The following is a 23,680-nucleotide window of genomic DNA, read 5'->3' on the forward strand; positions in this document are numbered from 1 at the left end:
TAATAAAGTGGGCTTAGTCAATTGAATGTTTGCAAGGGTCGTAATTAATGGCTATTTTGATTTACCCTGAAGTAAACGGGTGGCCCTATGACTATGGCTGGTTTGAAGTTTTTAACTTGCGCCATGAGAAAACTATGCAATACACGAGACTGTCGACACCGACAGGTAACATGCACATGAGTCCACCTCAATGTGTGCAAAATTTCTGACGAACGTAATATCAAATATTCCAACGCTATTACGTGTTGTGCATACGACGGGACGTTTTCATATCTAAAATAGGTAGTTCCACCAGTCGAGACGAAGATGTTAAGCGGAGAGCGCAAACTTCTCACAACATACTCCAAAACGAGTTCTCATCTCCATGTTGCACCTGAAGAAGTAAGATCTCCCCCTCAGATATGTTCCTAGAGAGCGCATTGTGGTTGTCTATGGTAACACCGATAATATGCAACATCATGCTAGAACACAATGTGTCTGTGTTGGTCCACTGTTATACAGATCAGTACCACAGCAGTCATGATATGGAACAGCATGCCAAAACAGAAGGTTTATTATTCACAACTGAAGTAAAGTGATTTGATATATACATTCGATAGGTTCCTGTCTTAAAAACGGTAAAAGCGTTATTGCACCAAACGGCCAAGTAAAAATGGGGAAAGGGAACAAAGTCAATCAAGACAGTGTGCAAATTTCATGCGCATACTTCGTTCGTACATGAACGAGGCCCACGTACTGTGTGAAGTACTAGGCTTCGTAATGCTGCTGTCATGTGAAAATTGTTTGTTGCTGCGACAATCTCAAACATATGGTCGATATTACCTTGCCAATTCGTGCTCAGGTCCTAAGTTCTTAACCTCAGTACATACGGTCTTCAGAGAAAAAAACTATCTTGGACTAAGGTGCATGGTCCGCAGATGGTTTTAAAATACAGTCAGTGCGGAATGCGTCATACCTTTAGGACGAGACATGCATAGCTCATAATGCTTCAATTCTATTGGTCCACGTGTGTTATGCCGGTGTCACACGGGCCACTCTCAATCTCGATCTGGCTTGATCGCGATCGATAATGCCCAACTAGCTGTGTTGATCTTCGGTACGATGGTTTTTCAGATGGGCCGCCTATCTGCTGCGCATGCGCAAGAGTCGTGTGCATCTTATTTTTTCTGTAGACTCGCGGCACAATCGATTGTGTAGTCGATGGCTCGCAGAGAAGAAATTGTGACGCTAGACTAGCCCAGGACGTGCGAATTGTATCCTGCATGGTGGTTCCAACCTCAGGTGCAGGAGCTGCAGAAGATCCTGATGAAGAAGTTGGACTTCCTCGGCTGAAAACGAGAGCGTCGAATAGAAAATAGTGCGTAAGGAAGCATTCAAACATAGAACAAATTAATAATAATAAAATGACAGTACACAGCGCTCGCACACAAAGTGATACAAAGCCGTGACGGCAGTAGCAAAGCTGGTAGCGACCTATTGTAACGCTTTGTCCAACTACAATGCGTATGAATTCTTTTTTTTTTGTCGCATGAGTGTTCTCGTCGAAGGAAAATAATAAAAGAACGGGCGTTAACTATTGTCTCTAACAACGCTTTACACCAGCAGGTAACTATAGATATTGTAGCTCACTGCAGTATGAGCTTTGCGCGCTATGTTGGTTAAACTCTGTTACATGATGTTGCTCCCAGCGTTGTTGTGGTCCTACGCCTGTCCGGTATTCCACAAACGCTAACACGTTGTCGGACACGCCAACGCCACCTAGATAGCACAAGGTTTGTGCACTCTGCTTTATGACGTCATGCTACTAGGCCTGAAATTTTCACTGCAAAGCCCGGCGTGACGAAAGGGGTCACGCCGAAATCGCCTATGGGAGTTGCCAGCCTGCTCCTTTTTTTTCTTTTTGTATGTCAGTTACATGTTTTCAGGAATAATCATAAGTCCTGCCTATGAATATACGAGCCTTACTTCGTGTATTATTCTAATACCCTTGCTATCGCGGTTAATGCTTTGTCTTTCGGGCTGAACTGCGCCATTTTATTTTTAAATTTGTTTTGCCACGAAACCTCATTTAATCGAATCCATAAAAATGGAAACTGCGTGATCAAATTAAAGGAAGGCGTTCAGTTACCCGACGCTGCATCCACGACCCCAGCGTTGGTTTTAAATACCAGTACTGATGTTCAACACGCGGGACGCATCTGAAGCCCTGCGTATAGGTGCAGGCGCGCTGCTTCCATTGTAAGTACCCAGAGGGCGCACGCTGTATACCGATGTAGCGCATACAAACATGATTGGTCAGTTTCAGGTATGATTATAAAGCGTCAGTACGGAAACTACACCGGGCGAAAAGAAGACATGAGAGAGAGAGAGATTTACTATGAGAGAAAAGCTGAGAGGTCGGCCTGAATCAATGTTATGACCTGCTACTCGGCGTTGGGGGAAGGGGAAATGGGTATAGAAAAAAAGAATAGAGAAGACGTTGATTATGAGAATGAAGATGGTGGTGAGGAACTTGCACAGTCCAAGACTCCTTAAAGTCTCTTGTCCAGCCCACTCTCACGCAAAAAGTTTTTGAGAACCTTCAGACAATCAGGCTGATAACGGGGATCAGGCGAAGGTCCCAATAGAACCTTTCCAGTCAGTGGTGCAGACATGCGATACAAGACGCTGAACTATGAACAGAGGATTTTTGCTGAAAGCATGAGGACTGGAATGACAACCACACTTATTGCTAGAGATTAGCTACAAGGTGATCTATTGCCAACCTTCGTAGCGTGACAGATGGCCTCGCGACGCATGTATCACCTGCCTTCTGAATGTATATAGTACTGCCTCCGCTATTTCGCGGGCATGCCGCCCTGTCCCTGTGTTTAGATACTAGATAGCTTGCGATTAGGGTACCTAAGCGTTTGGGGGACGCATACCGCCGGGCGACCAAGGGAACGCACAGCGAGCTCAAGAGAGCGCGAAGGGCCCACAATGGAGTTCGCGTCGCCACACGCTTGGGTGTGTGGCTTGGGTACGCTACTCTAAAGCTCTCTACTACCTTGGTGTCCGGAAAACGTGGAGCGCAGCCGCATTCATTACAATGCAAGGAGAAATTTGATGATGGCTGGCCCTTCAAGGAAGCCCACTGTTCCCTCAGACGATTGTTCAGTGTGACCAATGTAGCGCTTTCCGCAACGGAGGGAATGTCATAAACAATGCCCTTATTACACCGCGCATATTGGTCACGATGCTTTATGTTTTCGCGTGTCTTTCGCGTTCAAGTTTCAAGTATAGATTATAAACATGCCCAGAATACGCTTCTTATAAAGCTCTAGGCATGGGTTTGTTAAATTGCGGGAATAAAGAACCACGAAATTGCACTGCAAGCGCCAATGCCTCCGTCGACGCCTGCGGTGTTACGACATTCCGTAAACCTCAATGCGTTTACGTGCCTATAGAAATCAGCGCGACGTTGCTAGTGTTCGTTATCATTTCGGAGTCGTGGACGTAAACGAGCAGCGTGGAATTACTAAACAATGGACGAGCAGTTAGTTATCAGTTGTTTCTGGCACTCGGTGGGGGGGGGGGGGGGGGGGGGGGGGGGCAGACATCGCTGAACGATGACCTTGCGCGTAGCCGGAATAACACCGCGGTTACGCTGATACCGTGTCGCCTTGTTTGTCTAGCTCCGCGAAAGACCCCTTGTCCCGAAAGAGTCACCCTCCCCCGGCATGTGCCCACGTCAAACACAGACTTTGACCTACGAGCCATGGTTCTCTCCTCCTCCTACATTTTTAGCCTGGCTTCTATCAAATATCTTCCCAGATTTGTTTGAGCCGCTCTAATCATTTGCAAGTACAGACTATTTCAAAAGGATACAGAACAATGTGCGTATGATCAGAACCGTTGCTCGGTTGTGTGGCGATCCGACACTTCCTCCTGCTTATGTGGCCAGGGCTAAAAGCGGCTGCTATTGAGCAATCCTAGCCCTGCAAAGCTCTGCTTGGAGAGGACGGCAGCTCCTTTCACCGTGCAGATAATTGCGACGCTTAATTATACAATATCAGGCATTCTACGTGACCCGTAGATTGCCCCTGTCACACTTGGAGTGGCCAACGAACTTTTGACAAAGGGTGTTAGTGTAAAGATGATGTCTAAGCAGGTCTCGTATAATCGACGGAAGCGAGCCTATGCCCATGAAACACCGGTAATTTATTAAAGGTACGCATTTTTTTTGTTCTTGTTCTGATATCCGAGTTGGACTGTCTTAAAATGAAATGAATTCTAAGCTTTTACGTGCCGAAGCTACGATCTGATTATGAAGCACGCCGTAGTGGGGGGACTCCAGATTAATTTTTACCATCTGGGAACATTCTTTAAAGTGCACGTAAATATAAGTACGCGGCCGTTTTTGCAATGCTCGGATGCGTGGCAAAAGCATGCCAAAAGCGTGCCACAACAGTACCTAAGCGAAATCTTATCGGTTCGCTATTCTTAGTGATCCTGAGAAACAGTTTGAAGCACAGGCAAGAATTACTGCCCACTACGCGCACTTTTGTCATAAAAAAAAAGAAAATAAAGGGGGGAGGTATTTCTTGCTGTTGTGTTCCTTGTAGATAGCAAATCCGTATATATAACAACTCACAAAAGTTCGTTTAAATTCGGTATAGGCGAGTTTGGGTATAACGAATTACCAGATATATCGAACAATTTTCAGCACAGATACCTGTTCATTATAACCGGGTTGAACAGTACATATAACTTGAGAAGTGCAGACGGGCACGTAATTTGGTGTAGCATTGTCAAGGATTAAGCAGGCCTTGAAGGTATGGCATGACTTAACTGCGTTTATCAATCGGCTGTCTGCCAGATGCTATTATTTCACAGAAAAAAAAAAAAAAAACTGCATGCTCTTGGTTTACTGGCAGCTTGCGCGTAATTTTCTGCTGCCATTCAAATGTCGGTCCAAGCGGGTAACAGAACATGGTTAGATGAAATCGCTGCAATAGTGACCTTTACTATATGACAGTAACAACGACATCAAAAAATATCTGCAAAAACGTTTGATGTATCGGATGTGTGACTGTTTGACAAAGCGAGAAAAGAAAAACAAAAAGCTTCATGCTCTCGGTGTATTTGCAGCTTGCATGCATTTCCTCTTGTTCACCCGTCGGTCGAAGCGCGCAACTGAACACAATCTGACGATATCGCGGCAAGAGTGACCTTTACTATGAGACAGTCACAAAAAAAAAAAAAAAAAGAATTGAGTGCGAAAAAGGCCTAATGTACGCATGCGGGACCATTTTACGAAGCGAGGGTTTCCCATTGTACGTTTAGCTTCAAGTCAGCGCTAGCGTAGTTTTGTCTTGCTCTCCGTCCTTTATATTGCGCCATTTCTTATCTTTGGCAGTACTCATAAAATCGCGGAAACGTGAAACTATTTCGGGGTTAGAGTCGGGAAAACCGAAGGGAATGGGGGTGGGGTGCTCGGTTCATGAATAATAGCAGCGAATTGTGCTCGGTTTATAAAAGTTGGAGGTGGGGTGATCAGTTTAACAAAAGTTGGGAGTGGTGTGCTAGGTTTATAAAACTTCAGGCTGGGGTGCTCAATTTATAAGAATTAGAGAGTTTTAGAATAGGGGCCCCAAAAGTTTGGGGCCCCAAAGAGCTTTGCGGGTGTTAGCGTTGGGGCATGCAAGAGTGAAGAGTTTTAGAATAGGGCTTTGCGTTTGCGAATAGCGTCTCGCGCTTGCAGCGCCACTACGGTGTCAAAGAAAAACTATTATAAATATTAAAATAAACTATACCATTTTATGATAGGAAGAGTAATTTTGACTTTCGTGGTTTTGCGTTTAATTACAATTGAGAGGTTATTCTATCAGCAGCAAGTGATTTGTTGCGCCTAATTTTGAGTAACCAACTTGACGTGCCTTCACCAGTCAAGCTAATCCACGTTAGGCCTACGAGCGATGAAATCGACAATCGAATTCGGAATCAGCTGCGTCTAATGAATCAATCTTCATTACACACGTTAGTTGAGAGAAAGCGATAACCGCAGTCAATTCTCCTAGCTTACGAACTTCACGCGTTACCAAGAATCAAGCCGAGTTTGGTACTCGGAGAGCCGTCGCTTCGATGGGTGCCGCCATGTTTGTTGACGCAAAGCTTTTGGGGCTGCTTTTGGGGCTCCCGCTAAATCGGTGAAATAGCGTGCCCAACGCAAAACCCAAACGCAGTTAGCGTCTCGCGCATGCGCAGTGGTGTCGACGCTATTTCTTTGGGGCCCCAAAACGTTTGGGGCGATGAGTATAGCGAAGAAAGAGACGATAAGTCGCACTCACCCCGATGGCCAGACGGCAGGCCTTCTGGATCACCTCGGTGACGCCGGTGCCTTCCTTAGCGGAGCACTCGAGGTAACCCTTGGCCTTGATCTTCTTGGCGACAGCCAGTCCTTCCTGGTACGAGACCGGGCTCTGCCTCCGTTCGCGAAGGACCTCGATGGTGTCCGGGTCGTTCCTGAGATCCTGAGCGCCGGACGAATATATTCCCCTTCAGTCACCGATTGTGACTCATTGTTTAACCCTATTCTAGGCAGTGTCCAAATCCACGCCCCAGCGATGGTTGCCTCTCAGTAACAGAAACAGATCTCGAAGGCTATGCTTCTGCTAACTGCACGCGCCGGAAGTAATTGCGGAGCCGGAAACAGGTATCAGACGCCATATTTTGGAAACCATTTACGCCGAACGTATTGTATTCATGTAAAACATATGCTACACCGAGTCTGATGCTTCGGCATTTCCATTTCAGCTCAGGAAACCTTACTTTAGTCTATAGTAGCGTTTTGAAACGATGGAAGAAGCTATCAGTTGTGGATTGTTCAGAAAATAAATTACTAATTAATTACGATATAATATTGTACTATACTAGATGAAGCTGGACGGGCCAAGTAATGCGTAAGGCGGGAAGCCAGTAGTCTATTCGATTTACAAGGTGGGTGCAAAGAGAAGGGAACCGCTGTTGAGGACGGTAGAAAATTAGCTGGTGTGATGAAATCACGAAATACGCAGGCGTAGGATGGAGTCAGCTGGCGCAAGAAAGGGTATTTGGAAATCGCTGGGAGAGGCCTTTTCCCTGATATATTGTAGAAAGGCAATTTACCAATAGAGCTGAAATCATTCTTCCCTCTAGTGCCCTTTTAAACAAACACCAAATATAAGTTCATGCTTAATTGGCTTTCAACATTCATTCGACACTTCCAGACAGCGAACATTGTCTATTGAAGAAAATAATCGAGCACACAAGGTACGAGGACAGGTCTTCTTTGGTATACAAAACTACAGCAGGAAGTAACAAATATACACGTAATCAGTTAAGCTAAATTTCGGCATTTTACGTGTCAAAACCACCATCTCATTCTGAGGCACGCCGCAGTGGGGTACTCCGGCTTAATTTTGATGACCACCTGGCGTTCTTTAACGTGGACCTGAATCCACGATCGGACACAGAACATCGTCTGCAGCAGCTAGACACAGGCCCTCCAGGTCGACCTCTCTTCCTTTCTCTTCATTAAAATCTATTCCTCCTAAACCCAAGTACACGACCATTTTTTTCCTTTGTTCTCTTTCTTTTTTTTTTTTCCCCAATGCGCTCTCATTGGAGTACGGCCGCAGCGGCTGGGAGCGAACCCGCGACCTGAAGCTCAGCAGAGCAACGTCATAGTCGTGGAACATCCGCGTCTGGCAATAGTAATCATTTCTTTCCCACTTTCTTTTCTTTCATTTTTGTCCTCGAACGTTCTACTATCACGCGAATATGAACGCTGGGTATGCGAGGTCGATGGAGGTTTTCAGTTTCAACCACACAAATCTCTTGATTTTGCTGATTTGTGGAAGCTACGCTTTCCACCAATTGAGCAAAAGAGTGCTTTCGTTCTTTCTATTGGTGTAACGAACCTTACATTGTATTGCTTTGTCGGCGCATGCGTACAAGCCGTGGAAAGCGAAGCGGCGCTACATTTCGTCACCCATTGTGATCTTGTCGTTATACGTCGGGCCGCGTACTGAGGGCTCGTCGTTTCGTAGTCAGTGCCAAAATTTGCTGAGTGCAGAAAGTTCCGGAACAGCTGTTATCTTGTTTATCGTTATCCGGCAGCCGGCTCTGATATCGTGTCTGCGCACTCGGTTGTCTTATCGCAACATCCTTTCTTCAAAGAAGGTCGAGGGGGGAGGGAAGGATTAAAAAAAGAAAACATCGTAGCGAGACTGAACGTGTCTCATCACACGAAATCACACTCACTGAAGCTCCGGTTTTTAAACGAACTGGTTTCTGATACTCGTAAGAGTGGCGTAGAGCCGCCAACAGCTTCCCGAGGTTGGGAGGGAAATCGTATGAATCTTTGCAATGTGTTTGTCGTGCTGCTGTATCGGCTACTGTGTTGCCTGGAATATTACAATGTCCCGCTATCAAAATGACAGAATGGTGGGCTAGCTGCTAAGGCACTATTTACACAGTAGCGCAGAAGCACACGGACGGCGAAAGAAACAGACTGTGTCCGTCTGTTTCTTTCGCCATCGGTGTGCTTCTGCGCTACTGCGTAAATAGTCCCGGTATCCATTAAAATACGTCTTGCTGCGCTTGGTTTGCCTTTGTGTGAGCTGTTTGAGTGCCCCGTAAATTATAACAGCATAACACGTTTTCATTTTCGTCATGCAAAGCGATGTTTGTGCCGTACCGAGAGTCGTTGAAAACTATGGACTTTTGCACCTCTTTCACGGAATTTATAAATTTTATCGCACAGAGGGTAGCGAATAGTTTTAGGCGTTGTTGGCGATGTTCCACGAGGTAACCTACGTGATTCTTGTTTATTGAAGAGTGGTATAAAAGATGCTGAAGTGAACTGCGCTGCACTTTAAAAGCAACATGAGTAAAAATACGTAGAAAGACGTGGTTCTACGAAGGAGATCACTTTCGATGATATTCTTCCATTTTGTTTTTCCTCGGGAGGAGGCGAGTGGATGGCGGTGATCCAAGACTGTCGATAGTACTATTTATGCTATCGATAGTAGAATTATTATTGACCACTGATAGTACAAAACTATCGAAAGTACTATACTATCGATACTGCACTGTTAATGTAAAATCATGCGACGTGCCTTACGGTAACACTGCAACATAAGCTTGGCGACGTTTTCCTGTTCGTAATAGCATGGGCTGAGTGTTACTGATAGTGACTTATCGCAAAATTTCTGGTGATATCACTAGCTTAGGTTTGCAAGACTATAGATAGCAATGCCTATAGTGACCTATCTCAACACTATCGTTAGTACTTTCGACAGTACTATCGACCGTAGCAGTGATTTTTTTTTGTTGCACCATCGATAATTTCACGGTGAAATATTGTAATACTATCGATTGTGCTATCGATAGTAATACTACAGATAGTCTTCTTCTTTTGCACTACGGATAGCTTAAAAAGCTATCGATATTATCGATAAACATTTACTGATAGCAGACAGTTTTGCATCAGTATTGTGGATAGACCGTTTTGTTTTGGACACGTCACGCGTGTTCATTCGGAGACAGCTGTTCGCGTGTCGGCTCAGCTTCATCATCCGGCACCCCGGTCTCTCACCTTCTTGTTTCCGACGAGCAGTACGGGTACTTTGGGGCTGAAGTGCTTCACCTCGGGACTCCAGCGGGCCTCGACGTTGTCCAGGCTCTCGGGGGCGTCGATGGAGAACAGGATGACGACCACGTCGGTGTCGGCGTAACTGCGCGTGCGCAGAACATCGTACGTCTCCTGGCCGGCCGTGTCGCACAGGCTGAGACGAACCTGCCACCGAGAACAGAACGCACGTCTGAAGGGTCGTCAAGCTTTTGCCTCACTCCAAGAAAAATTTGCACACTTTGGCCTTATCTTGTCACACAACAATAATCATCATCTGTTTTGCACGCATTTCCTTTCTTTACCGATGCGCGCCCGGTTCTTCTAGGACACGAACGACATGCGCGTCATCAGCGTGACGTAGCATTCTCGACAGGAAAATAGCGAGCGCAGAGTTTTCAAGAGAGAACACGCAAGCAAGGCATATATGAGGATTTTTGTTGTGGGACAAGACAAGCTCCAAAGGGTGCAAACTTTTTCAAGAGCGCTCCGGGCGGTATAGAGCACCGTTTACAATGAAATGAACGCACATACTTTTTTTGAAGAAATTGTTCCTGGATTGATGCAACGTAAATGTTTGTGTGAAAATACGTGCGCGCCTGTAAAAGTAGCCTGTACATGTAAGTGTGTTTATATTATGTGACTTCAAGCGCCTTCGGCACATAACTACACTTCATCATGCTTAACCTTTTAAGGTGTGTTCGCTGTCAAGGTGTGAAACACCTTGGACTAACTGAAGCATTGGTTCCCAAATTGATGTCTGATGTAGGGCTTTGATATCAGACTCAGGTTCTCGGATTTCGCCATGCATGAATACAGATTTGCTGTCCATCGATGTGCTTAAGACGGAAGCACTTCCATGTATTCAGGAACATTGATTGGGAGGTAGTCACCGAAATATTTCATTTAAGTTATGTGGTGCCATCTTTTATACACTATGGGTAAACTCAGTTCGTAATTTTTACGTCACCTTTGCTGGCAACATAGAGTTTCGGGAAAGTTGAACCGCGTGCGTGATAGGCCTTATTGACAATTGCTATAGCGTTTTGCATGTTATTCGTCTACACTGACTCTATTTAGCAACCTGGGACAAAGCTAAGTTGAAATTTAATAAATTTTGGGGCGGTGTTTGAGGGCGAACATCTTAGGACTGATGTTAGTCTCAGGATTGGTTCTAGGTGGACACACCTCAAGAACTGACTGGACTCAATTCCATCATCACATATGCACTAAAATAATGAATAAAATTGTAATTAACAATTTAAAAAATTGTTATTTCCATGATTATCAAACTTCGCGGATGTCCGCCGTTGCTGCGTTGCCAAAAAATAAAAATAAACATATCTCCACTTTCCTTTATTTATATTTCCATTTGAAACAGATGGAAGCAGAATTCTTATTTGTTGAGTTATTCGCGCTGCTTAACGTTCCCAAGAAACAATGAAGCTGTGAGCGACGCATAGTGGAAATCTACGAATTAGGTTTGATTGTCTGACATTCTTTACTCATGGATGTAAGTGTGATTTGTTATGCACATTCGTAAACGTGAGCCCCTATATGTGCGTGTTCCTGTGAAATAAAAATAAAAGTCTAGCCTATACCACTAGCTATTTTTTTTTCTTTTTGCAAACTGTCTGCGCGAAGCTAGCCCTTAAAGCGGGTTCGCAAAGCTAGCCCTTATTGCACCTTTAGTTAATCTGCTTGATAAAAGATCTTACTTATGAATGGGCGTCAACTTGCTTGGGTAGGTTAGCAGGTGCCTAACTTAAACAATCATATGAAATTATCTCCTCCCAGACTTTTCTTCGCGTTTGTTGCTTTCCTTTTTTCAAGTGTACTTATATTCCGTGCGTAGCGCGCAGAAAAAAAAATTAATAATTATAAGGCCTGTTGGAGGCCAGCGCTGCAATTTTCGCCTCTCGTCCCATGTTCGTGCGTTGGTCTGACTCGGACGTAGTTACCAGCTACAAAAGGATTGAAAGTTATGCGAGTTGGTCGACTGCATTTTGTAACAGCGCCAGAAAACAAGAGACACAAACAAGTGAAAAACATGTTGGCCGCAAGGTAAAATGTGGTAATAAGCATGTCTCCCGCTAAACGAATGTCGTGTACGCGTTTTCTGTTTTCCCGTGGTCGAGTCACCGTGGTGTGCTTTCCCGTATAGCCGAGTGCATCAGCCAGACGAACCGATGCATTAATGTTATACTTGCAGAGCAGAATTTTTAGAATAACAAAAGTGATTATGCGCTTATGCTAGCCAGTTTCCCTGCTTGCAAGTGCTATCCAACATTTGCCGACAGGCTTAATACTGTTCAAACACAGAGATCACAAGAGACAGAGTGATAGCCGAAGCCGCTCCCACCGCACGAAAAGGTACACTGACTGCATTAGACAGTCTTCGATATCGCCCTCGCAAAAGTAACTGGCACACCTGGGCGAAAGTATGTACAGTCAACCACGAAAGCTTACGGACAACGGGATCGCAGAAAACGTTCAATTCCCGAGCAGCCTGTAGCAGTAGCCAGTAAAACTGCATACGCCGATGTTGTTGGCATATTCTAGTCGAGGCCCGAAATGCGAATACCAGGCCGCGTTGTTAGGCTGCGGAGATATTAAGTTTTTTCTCAGATTTCACGGTCCGTGGTATTTTGCGGTTGACTGTACTAGGTGGCGACAGGCTTGTTCATATTTACGGGACCTTGCTTTGATATATGTGCGTGCACATAATTGATTGTCGCGTGCGAATAAAGCTTACTCGAGAGTCAGCGCTCATCCCGTGGCCTTTCTTCGTCTCAGTGTCTTGTATTGCGCTGTTGTTACGTGATGTATTATGGTATACCAGCTATCGCGCGTCAGTACCATCGCTAGTACTTCAATGTTCACGCAGAAGAATAATAAAAAGTTAATTTTCTAGTTCGACATTGTGTTGTCCAGGACATGTATACGCCTACGTAGTTATTCTCGCGCACTAAAAAACGAATGAAAAAAAAAAGAAACAAAATTAACCGGCGATTATGATACTCCCTAAGGCGAAATTTGAGCGCAGCTATACGTGTTTTCAATTCGCGATATATTGGCTGGCGCGGACAATATGTCTCGTGCGGCACGTTACAAATAGAGCGAAGTGTGGCGCCACATGCCTCGCTAATGTGGAGATCGCGAGAGGCAGCAGCGTGGGTGACGCGTGGTCGCGATTCACAGCCACCGCCGCATTCAGATTTCAGACCTCCCAGACGACGCGCGCTACTATGGCGCCCTCTAGTGGCTATCGTCGCCGCACTACGCCTTTCTTCTCACGCTTTCGCCATATCATCCTCCTCCGCTTTCCGCCTCATGGTTCCGCTGCACCCTCCTCCTCCGCTTTCCTCCTCGCGTCTTTCATCCTCCGCGGCGCTCCGCGGCGCTCCACGTTCGCTCTTTCATCCTTCGCTGCGATCGTTCGCTCGGTTACGCCGACGCCGACGCTAGCAGGAACGGGCGCCTTAGAGTTGCGCTGTAAAATAAAGGACAAATGCGAAACTACCTTCTTTTTGCCGACAGTGACCTCTGTGATCACAGTGTCGAACACGGTGGCGCGCATGTGCTCCGGAAAGACCCCGGTGACGTACGCGCTGAGCAGGGACGTTTTGCCGCAACCGCCATCACCCACGGCCACCAGCTTCTTGTAGAAGTCGACGGTCACCTCGGACTGCTGCTGCTGCTGCTCGCCTTTCATCGACGTCCACGAGGCGCGTGCTCCTATCCTGCGATGGCGCATTGCGGGTAGTCGAACTTAAAATTCAAAGTCGCGGCTTTGCCAGACGTGCCACTCTGGTTTGCAGCCGATTGAGTTCACGTTTACAAACGCAGAGCGTCCTGCTTCGGCGGACCACTTTGAAGGCGGTTTGAAGACTGATCGGCGCCTCCCCCAACTGCACAACCCTCTAATAGGAGTCATGCTCCATGTTAGGGGAGAGCACTTGTATACCCGTTTTTGCCGGCGGCTTCTTGGTGGTGCTGGCATTCGAACCAGCGACTTCCCCGATGCCTAGACTGGCGACCTATAACCACCAATGCCACGGCTTCGGGGACCGTTGTTGAGAGGAGTGAAAGGATCGTGCAGTATGGTATATTTAAAAATTTATTTCCTACTGCCAGCCTGATTATGAGGCCATAGGCAGGAGTGGGTAGTACAAAAATATGTAACGGGTAGTACAAAGGTACAAAAATAGTGGGTATTCAATACAAAATATGTAGGAAAATATAACAGCAAGCACAAATCGAGAAAAAGCTGTATCTCATTAAAGAAGGTAGGATATCGCAATTAGAAAAAAAAATCAAAAGCCCAAGCAGAAACAATGACATGGTAGAAAGCATCACGGCATGTGTAAGCACAACGGCAAGTAGAAAGCACTTCATCACAAATGAGCGATAAAAGCGCAAAGAACAAAAGCACAAAGCAGAAAGAGCGTATCAGGCGAAGTACATTTGCATGTCTGCATTATTTATCTATATCGTACACTATCTAGTATGTAGCAGATACTATGGCAAACAGTTTAGTTCATAGCTTTGCGAGTGAGTGCACGAATGAAGATGTGGTTGAGCTTTCGAGTACAGTATCAGGCAGCGAGTTCCATTCATGAATTGATCGGGGGAAAAACGATTGTTTGAATAAGTTCGTTCGGCATGAATACTCGTTTAGCCTCAGTGAACGAGATGAACGCGTTTGGTGCCGATTACATGGTTTCATATACATTTTTTTTCTATCTTTACGTGTTGAGCGATTAATAAAGTATAACATATTTAGACTCTCTCGATACCGCCTTACCTCTAGAGTTTCGAGGTTCGCATCCAGCAGAAGAGTGCTAACTGATGTGTGATAGGGAGAAGAATTACAAATGAATCTAACTGATTCCCGCTGAATGTTTTATTCGGCGGAATTAGTTACTTTTGTGCTTCAATGCATAAAACGACGTTTTGTCATGAAAGTAACTGGAACGCGAATGCATTTCTCTGCAAAATATGGGAATTAATATCTTGGAACTAGTGTCATCCTGAAAATTCGTTCCAAGTGGATCCGCCTTGCGAACTCCGCGGCTAGAAACGGTAAACTGCAATATGGGCCATAAGGTAATTGGTTAGAAACTTGTTTAGTGAACCTTTCTTAATTAGTCGATTATACATTTCAATTTCTTGTGCAAGTAATGTCCGCCTCTTCGAGTAGACCAGCTCATGGACTAGAATTGTGCTATCTGCTACAGGCGACCTTTAAAATTTTTGAAAGTGTTCGCTGAAACACTTTGAAACTGTTCGCTGAAACAGAGGAACGCTGGAGATGCACATCGGGTATGAAAACAGGGAAACCATTCCACTGTTGTATAATGCGGACAAAAAAGATGTTTTGTTTAAAGGTTTCACGCCGCAGATAAAAAGATGTATGCAACGCTTGATAGTGTCTAGTGGATGTAGGTCTGGCGGTTGTGGTGTAGATGCTGAGCATAAGAAATCGTGCAGACTTATTCAGAGCTTAATATTTTCTTAAAGGACGCGACGTGCGCGACGACTATAGAGAGTGACAGGTTGAATCTTAGAGGGATGGGAACTGTATAGGGGACCAGTCAGTGATCATATAGACACGATTAATGAAGCTCACAGCTTTGCACAGATTCATTTTTTTTCAATTTGGCATATTCTTTTTTCTTTCTTTATTTGTGAGTATGTGGATTCAATAGAACCAGAAGCGTATGCAACAGGAACCGACGTGCAACTTCGGAAACCATCGCTATAGCAGCGAAAGGGTCGCTAAAGCTGGAACGAATCGATTTCCCGCTGTTGTCCGATACTCGCACGACATCTAATCGCGTTTCACGGCTCGGACCACGCTTTGCACACGGCCCCATTCTGCGCCGCAAACCAAGCATATTCTCGTAATCGAGAGGGCGATCACCTTTTGATCAGCAGAAAAGAATAATGCTTTGGGAGGTTACATTGATGGGACGGCTGGCTTGCTTAAGAACAAAAGTAACACAGCGCGAAAACACCATGAAGAAAAAAAGACAGGGTGTGCTTACATTTGTCGTTCTTCGTAATGGTGCCTTCGCGAAGCGTTATGTCTTTTAAGAATGCTTTGTGACGTACAAATTGAGGCGCCGTATTACTGAAAGTGCCACGGACCGAATACTTGTTCTCTTAGGTTATAGTTATACCTTTAAGCATACATTTTTGAAAATATTTTCCACTTAAACGGTGCGGCGTTCCAATAGAAACTTTAATAGAAACTTTATTGTAATGGAAAAGATATTAAGGAGGGGTGGCCGGAGCCTCTCAGTCCAGGGCCCCACTGGCCTCTGCCGCCTGCCTGACCTGGCTAATTAAAGACTTTTGTCTTGCCAGGTCGGAGCGGGCGAGCTGTGCCTCCCACTGCTCCATTGTGTCACTGGTATTTGGTCTATGAGGGTGCTTAGCGCACTCCCAAGTTACGTGAATTAGGGTAGGTATGCCACCGCACCAAGGACAGTTGGCCCTATAACGAGTGGGATACATGGCATTTAGCAAATTTAAATGGGGGAATACCCCAGTCTGTATTTTACGCCAATCGGCGGCGTTCCAAACTTAACCACTTAAGCTAATTACTTTTTACATTCCCATAACAATGACTATGCCGCACTACGTTCGAGTGAAACACCCACTGTTGTCCGGAGCAGTGTTTTGCATACCTGTACCTTTTATCTTGCAAACTTCATTCGTTCACACCTGCCACTGAAACTACGTTTAAGTATCTGGGACATGTGGGTAAGGAACACTATTTCGGTTAAAATGCTCTCATATATAAAACGCCCTTCTATATGTGTCGTGGTTTTATGCGAAAGGTCGTTCCAGTTATGAATGTGACAAATATTTGTAAGAATGTTCAACTTATAGCTGGAACATACCTGGAATGAGATTAGGAGTGCACGGCGGCTCTCATAACCGCAGTGTTGCTTTAGGACGCTAAACGATACAATACACAATAAATAAATAAATAAATAAATAAATAAATAATAAATAAATAAATAAATAATAAATAAATAAATAAATAAATAAATAAATAAATAAATAAATAAATAAATAAATAAATAAATAAATAAATAAATAAATAAATAAATAAACATTTCAGCCTCGGCTGCTGTTTGGTAGAAGCTATAGCCATGGTAAGATTATTGCATGCAGCAAATACACCAGGTGATAATTGGGTACTGACTTGCAAGACACACTGATTACTGGGACTTGTGTCCAAATTGTGCACCTGAATGGCAGGACGCATAGAATCGAGAGCTCCGGGCATGACTTTGGCCACCTGGGCTTTTTGTACTGCGCTATCGCAATGCGACCTTCGATATCTGGAATACAAACCGTAACATTAGGGGTGCGGGCATAGTAATTTTTTAGAGTCAATCGAATACTGACGAAGAACAGCGCGATATAAAAGGGGCAAGAAATCGGGTCGCGATTTTTTTGTAGTAGCTTTTTAAGTGTTTTCGACTGAATGAGCAGCCACTTTTCACCAATAATATAAAACGACGTTCATATCCTAGTATATTCGCAGCGTTTGCCAGCTTTTGCCATTACGCGGCAGGTTAGAAAGTGTTTACTAAATGCAGCAATGGAAAATCAGGAACGAATAAGCAGTAAATTGTTCGCGTTCTTCGGGACTTTTCGGCGAGTGCGAATGATTGGTGTTCAGCCGGAGACGCCCGGTTCCCTGAGCGACGTGTGAGGTGCTTGTAACTTCTCGTGTTTCGTCACTGCTATGGTCGTCGGGATGAACTTCATCGCACTCGTTGCTCCAAATATTTTTGATGGGGCACAGTTGACAACGCAAAATACTCAAAAACTATTCGTGAAATATTAGAATTCACTGATAATGACTATTCGATTCGTAGACCGAGTCAAACCGAATAATTATTATTCGATTCTCCATTCGAAAGTTCCGAATATTCGCACACCACTATACGTAACATTGCGTTGCTCAGCCACCGCCTCCTAGATAGCACAAGGTCTGTGCACTACGATCCGTGACGTCACGCTACCTTGCCTGACTGCCACAGAATCTAATGGGGACGCTCCCGAGTAAGCCCCGGCGATTTTGACGTCACCGCTTTCGTCACGCCCGGCTTGGCAATGTAAATTTCGGTCCGAGTAGCATGACATCATAAAACAGAGTGTACAGGCCTGCTAATAGAAGGCATTGGCTCAGTAGCCCGGCGCAGTATTGTGGCTGAGCCGTGGTACACGTCAGAGTTTGAAATGCCTTGGGTGCCTCGATCCCAGCGCGCCACGAAGACTACGTAAGCTATGAAATCTTCTATTGCTTTCTATCATTATTAGATTTAGTGAAGCTGACGGGATGGTAAAAGTGTAACCTTAGCAGGAGAATGAAAAGTACGAGACAGTTAAACTAAGATCAATTTGTCTTTTTCAAAATCGCCCCCTTGATTCTGGACCAGCTGCTGACATTCTTTAGCAGAGCTTCAGTATCTTTGCTTATCGTTCCGGGCGTTGTCAGCAACTGTGCCGCAGTCACCAAAAGACTTCCCTCGAACAAGGCCCGACAAATGAACAAGCATTCCTACACTACACAGATAACTTTTACAACTATTATGAAGGACGCACGTTTCTCGAATTTTTGTCGGTAACCGTCACTCTTCGCGAAAAGTAATTTTGACCTGCGCTAAATAATCTCAATGTGAAGCCTGACGTAATCTAAGGCCTAAGGTTTGCACCATTAGAAAAAAATTGTCAGTCACCTAATCATCTTCACATGATTTGAATGCGAAAGCATTACGACTTCTTAATTGGTTACGTCCATGATACGTGTCGTCATACATTGTCACCTGTCCTTCACAACTCTACCTTAATCATACTTGTTGTAATCTGTACCAACCTTAATCCACCTTAATCCACCTTGTTCTAATTTGTACCAACATTAATCCACCTTAATCCACGCTGATGATATTTGCCAGCACTCCTTGAGGGCAACGCCGGCTTTTCTGCCTCATGGGAAATATAATGCTTTCGCATTAATAACATGTCCAGTATACAACAATATAAATTGCAGTGCCGTGTGCCATGTTACTGCGTGCGTGTATATCAAGATGCGTGGCGCTAAGGTTTAATGTACATTGTCATTACTAAACGTTATTAACATGATACTATCATCACCACCACCACCACGACCACCAACCGAATTTATGTCCACTGCAGGACGAAGTTCCGTCCCAGCAATATCCAATTACCCGTGTCTTGCGTCAGATGACTGTCTACCCTATGCCTGCCAATTCCCTCGTTTTGTCACGTCACCTAGTCCTCTGCGCTTACGTTCCCTTGGCACGCATTCTGTGAATATAACAGACCAAAGCGTCCTATAGCCCGTTACTTACGGTAATGAGCGCAGCTTGCCCACGAATTGTGAAAATTCGCACATTTACTAAAGTGACCGGGTTTAGAATGTGCTTATCATTTGGTGGAATAATCTGCGTGCAGCCTTAGTGGCGCGAATGACGGCAGCTCGTTGCGATATACGGTACCGCTGATTTTTAAAGCTTTGGTCTTTATGATGAAGTGGAAGCTTGGACGAGTTTGCGATTCAATATCGACATGAATGCACAGCGCAAAAGACGAGGACAGAAGAAAGAACACAGCACAGGCGCTATAGTGGCTGTGTACGCATGCATGCGTGTATGTGTATGCATGTATGCGCGTGCGCGATGCGATAGTATGCTCCAGCGAATCTGTACTATACATTTTATCACGGATGAAACAAAGTTCAAGCCCAACTAGGATGAGACTTAAGAAATTGGTGCACTAAGCAACAATGGCGGATTTGATATTTCTTAAACTTTCGCGCTATGAAAAACAGACTACGAGGTGTCGCCCCCGGCCGTGTTGATATGTTAGGTGCGCTAGCATTCAATTTCGATGCGTCGACCGTCGGAACCTAAAGGCGCATTATTGACATACTATTCAAAATTGGAGTTTTTTACGGTTTTCCCGAATGTTTGCACCGAGATTGTCTACAATGTGTACAAATGAAAAAAAAAAAAAAAAAAAAACAAGAACAAAACGAAAGAAATCCTAAAAGGTAGCTAGATCATGGCACTTTACGGGTAACGATGCTACTCGTTCAATATGAAGTACTTTACCTCCGCCTGGAATGTCTAATATGCGACAAATACCTTTGGGCATCAACTTCTTTCGTTTGAACTTGGGCCTATACTTACGGAACAAGAAATGCACCTTTTTTTTTTTTTTTTTTTTTTACGCGATCAATTTTGTCGGCGTCAAGCGCTTGTCACGAGTGATTTTAAGCTGCAACGCCACAGCGTTGATCCGATTTCACTGAAACCATTATTCGCCCAGAATGAATAGCACACAAACACTGCATCATTCCCAGCGCACAATACCGCCGGTGCTGCAACAAAACACTTCCTCGTTTCCTACTTACTCGTTACTCGACATCGGGAATCCTCGGCACTGCCATATAGGATCCGAGAGCTGTGCAGTTTTGGAGGCGTTCCTGCCCCGAGTTTCCCCTCGAGGCTCTCGAAACAAAATATGTTTGCTGGCGATTCTTGAACGTGAAAACTAGACAAGAGCGCTCTTGCAGGCGGGCCACGCCGGCTTCTTTCAAGGCCGCCGCGCAAGTCGCGTTCGTCCGATAAGGGGACAGCGGATTGTTTTACTGCTATCAGATAAGCCTTTTTGAAAGTACCCGCCCCCAGCTTCGTACGTGTGTATGTGTGTGTGTTTGTAGGGTCAAGCGCCTCGAAAACTGGCGTTTGTGGCGACACCTTTTGGCATACGAGAGAAGCAGAAAGTGGGATCGCACTATGGAGTTTCGTACAAAAATTACTAGAGGGAACGCTGGCGATTGCATCGACGGGACCTGCAAGATATGCGGTGGTTCGTATACGTAAGCCAGAATTGAAAATTGGAAATCGTGGAGGAAGTCTCTCCTCTCTATGACGTAATAATGTTTTAGTACACTAACCCTTGGCCTAAACTTCGTCCTTCTGGGCTCGGTCTTGTGATCTAGCACATCAATCATTTTCAGTAATATCGTGACGTGGAGGAAATATTTAACATAGCGATTATGCAAGAAAGGTGTATTTACAGGTTACATAGAAGCTGGATGCATAATAATCAGGATGGCCGCCAAAACCATTTGCAGGCTGTTCCGCCAAATTGTTTTTCTTTTACCTTTTTGTTGACAATGAATTGCACATTCGGCGCCACGCTTATAACTGTTCCGTATCGTGCTATATTACGTTACAAATGGAACAATGCGCAGCGACCATGCATGTGTGCAGAAACTCATGACCTTCATTCGTCTAGAGTACCGTACGTAATACGATTTAGTGAATTTTCCGAAAGATACAAAGCGTGATAATTAACGCCGCAAGAATTTCTGAAGCCCACAGCTATGAAAATTGGGCGAGTCCATACACTGTACGATAAGTCGTGTAGTAATTTTTGCACGAAACTCTAACGGGATCCCCAACGGCATTTCACGCGCCTTATCGAATTGCAATGCCCCGCCGCTTCCATGCCCCTCATTAAAGGGGATAGGAGAGGGAGCGTCAGTACGTTAGATGAATGGATATACAGGCACTGCAGCTCGCAGTTCCAAACACTACGCTGTGTATTAAACAGCCTTTGGGTTAGGTGATTGGATGCAAGCGCCATCTATTGGTTTGAATGGCACATGTTCGATAGACTAAGAACCCGGAACGACAGACGGCGCTCTTCTCTTCGGTCGACTTCACGACCGACTAGCTTAGCAGGCGACAAAATTTATCACCGTACACGAATTCCATTTTAAAAGTGAACATACACTCTGCGTAATATGCGCGTAGAGTAGCCGCCCACGCGGTATATGCGGGACGATTCGCTTGTCTCACGATAAATATTCGCGCTCATATTTTGGACGGCAGTCGCTAATAGCACAGCACTGTGCTGGTCACAAATGCCGCCCCGGCTGCTGGTCTAAAAGAAGAGTTAGCGTTACAGAACCGCCATCTGATTATGAGGCACGCCGTATTAATGGAATTATGAGACATGCATTAAATTAACCGGCATTATGAGACATGCCGGTTAATTTTAACCACCTGGGGTTATTTAAAGTGCATGTAAATGTAAGCTCAGCAGCGCAACGGCCGTAGCAACTAAGCTACCGCGGCGGGCAGTTGTAAGTTCCAAGCTGTGCGTAGCCGGCTTCGGAAATATCGAAATTCTTCCGTTGTGTCGCTGCCTCGTAAACTCTTGCCGCCGACTTTACTCGGAATTTTCACGTTGCGAGCGGATACCTGGGTTAATAAACTTCGAAGTATATATACCTGCATTTTATTCCGGGGTAAACAGCATCTACAATATCGCGGGTGCAGAGGCTGGACTGCATGCAGGGCCACCGTTAAGGTGCTGGGTGCACGATTTCCTGGAAAAGCCCTATTAATTGACGCGGAATAGGCAGGATGACTTCACTTTCACCGGAGAAAAGCAATTCGTCTACGACGTAGTACCTGAAAGCTTCGTCGGAGTTTTGAATAACACTGCCGATGCTCTTCTGCAACTTGAGATCAGCTCTGTGCTTTTCAAAAAAGAAGTAATTTAATCATACTTTCAGTAGCTTTATGTGACTGCAGATGCAGTAGCTTTTTGTGACTGCTCCTTTCTTCCTTGGAAAGACAAATAAAGCAAATCAAATCAAATCAAATCAGTCTTAGAAGCTCTACCACCCACTTTTCCCAAGAAAAAGGATGACGCTTAGAAAGTACGAAGCTGCTGAGCTCGAGGTCGCAGGTTAGGCCCCCGACTGTGACGGTCGGATTTCAATGGAAGCGAAATGCAAAAAACGCTTTGTTTTAAGTTTAGCCGCACGTAAAGAACCCAGGCGATCAAAATAAATTTGGATCTAGGGCGGGCTTCATAAATTAGACCGTAGTTCTCGCACACTCTAAAAACAATTTACACCATTTGGGGAATTTCCTTGTCCCACAGCAATAATCATGATCTTCCTTAACTCTTCACAGACGAGACATGTAAATACCTGGAAATATTTTCTATTTTCTATCCGTGTGGGAACTTTTTCATCGATAGGGAGAAAAACCAGACAGAAAACTGGAAGTGGGTTTCACCCCAAGCCACACATGGCTCCGTTTGGAATTTGAACACAATTCTATCATTACATAGGAACAATAGGTGTACATTTCATTTGATTTACGTAGCGTTTGGGACACCACTGCAGCCGGTGAAGTTGCATCGGTCCGACTCCTCTGACCGGGCTTTCAAAAAAAAAAAAAAAAGAGAGAAAAAAAAAAAGGGCGAGTCGCGTGCCAAACTTGTTCTTCCTCGGCCTTTGCACTTTCTCTAAACCAACAAATAGCGCTTGCTGCCGGTGACTCAGTGTGGGTGGAAGACATTGAACCAACTTCGTACTCAATGCCGAAGCTCGGCATCGAAAATAAAATGTATTTCTGATATAAGAAGGTCAAGAGAAGAGAACCAGACAACCCAAACAGCGTTTGTGTCGTCTGGTTCTCTTCTGTTGTGTCCCTATCTGTACGCCTTACCTTCTTTTACGATGAATCCATACCAGCTATCTCAACTTTCTGTAGTTTTATGCTTCTGCAATGCTGCCTGTAGGCAACACTCGTTCGCAAATTCTTAACGCTGCGCACCCGGTACTTCCAGATCATGAAGGACACTCTCTTTATCACCGTGACATACCATTCCTGACAAGAGATTGACGATCGCGCAGGGCTTCAAAAAAAAAAAGAAAAAAAAAAGAAGCGCAAGCAAGAGATAATGATTACTGTCGTGAGGCGATGATACGCCCAAAAGTGCGTATACTGTTTTTAGAGTGCATGCGAAACCCCAGAAGCTTTTGCCAAGTGTGAAGGCAGGGAAACGCTTACAATATCTTAGTTTCATGTCGAAGTTGATCTCGAAATTGTGTCATCGACATCGTGTGTGGCGTGATATGACACGGAGCGAAATTTGCTCACGTTGTGT

General features: G+C 44.9%; 1 protein-coding gene across 1 annotated transcript; it reads right to left on the bottom strand.

Annotated features, from left to right (window-relative positions):
• Positions 1–535: 535 nt before the first annotated feature.
• LOC119466536 (ras-like GTP-binding protein Rho1) lies at positions 536–20,357 on the bottom strand. Its single transcript, XM_037727060.2, has 5 exons — positions 20,115–20,357; positions 13,176–13,395; positions 9,620–9,820; positions 6,330–6,512; positions 536–1,328 (listed from the first exon to the last, which is right to left on the bottom strand). Exons 1-5 carry the CDS (start codon positions 20,126–20,128, stop codon positions 1,278–1,280), a joined length of 669 nt encoding a protein of 222 aa, XP_037582988.1. The 5' UTR covers positions 20,129–20,357; the 3' UTR covers positions 536–1,277.
• Positions 20,358–23,680: the final 3,323 nt, after the last annotated feature.

Source organism: Dermacentor silvarum, chromosome 10 (assembly GCF_013339745.2).
Source record: "Dermacentor silvarum isolate Dsil-2018 chromosome 10, BIME_Dsil_1.4, whole genome shotgun sequence".
In the NCBI taxonomy this organism is placed as follows: domain Eukaryota; kingdom Metazoa; phylum Arthropoda; class Arachnida; order Ixodida; family Ixodidae; genus Dermacentor; species Dermacentor silvarum.

What these genes read in the sequence shown, in the direction of transcription:
- LOC119466536 (XM_037727060.2), bottom strand. An exon ending in TCACTGTCGGCAAAAAGAAG is followed by an intron (nt 9,821 to 13,175) that starts GTAGTTTCGCAT and finishes TCTCGGTGGCAG; the next exon opens with GTTCGTCTCAGCCTGTGCGA. An exon ending in TGCTCGTCGGAAACAAGAAG is followed by an intron (nt 6,513 to 9,619) that starts GTGAGAGACCGG and finishes TCCGGCGCTCAG; the next exon opens with GATCTCAGGAACGACCCGGA.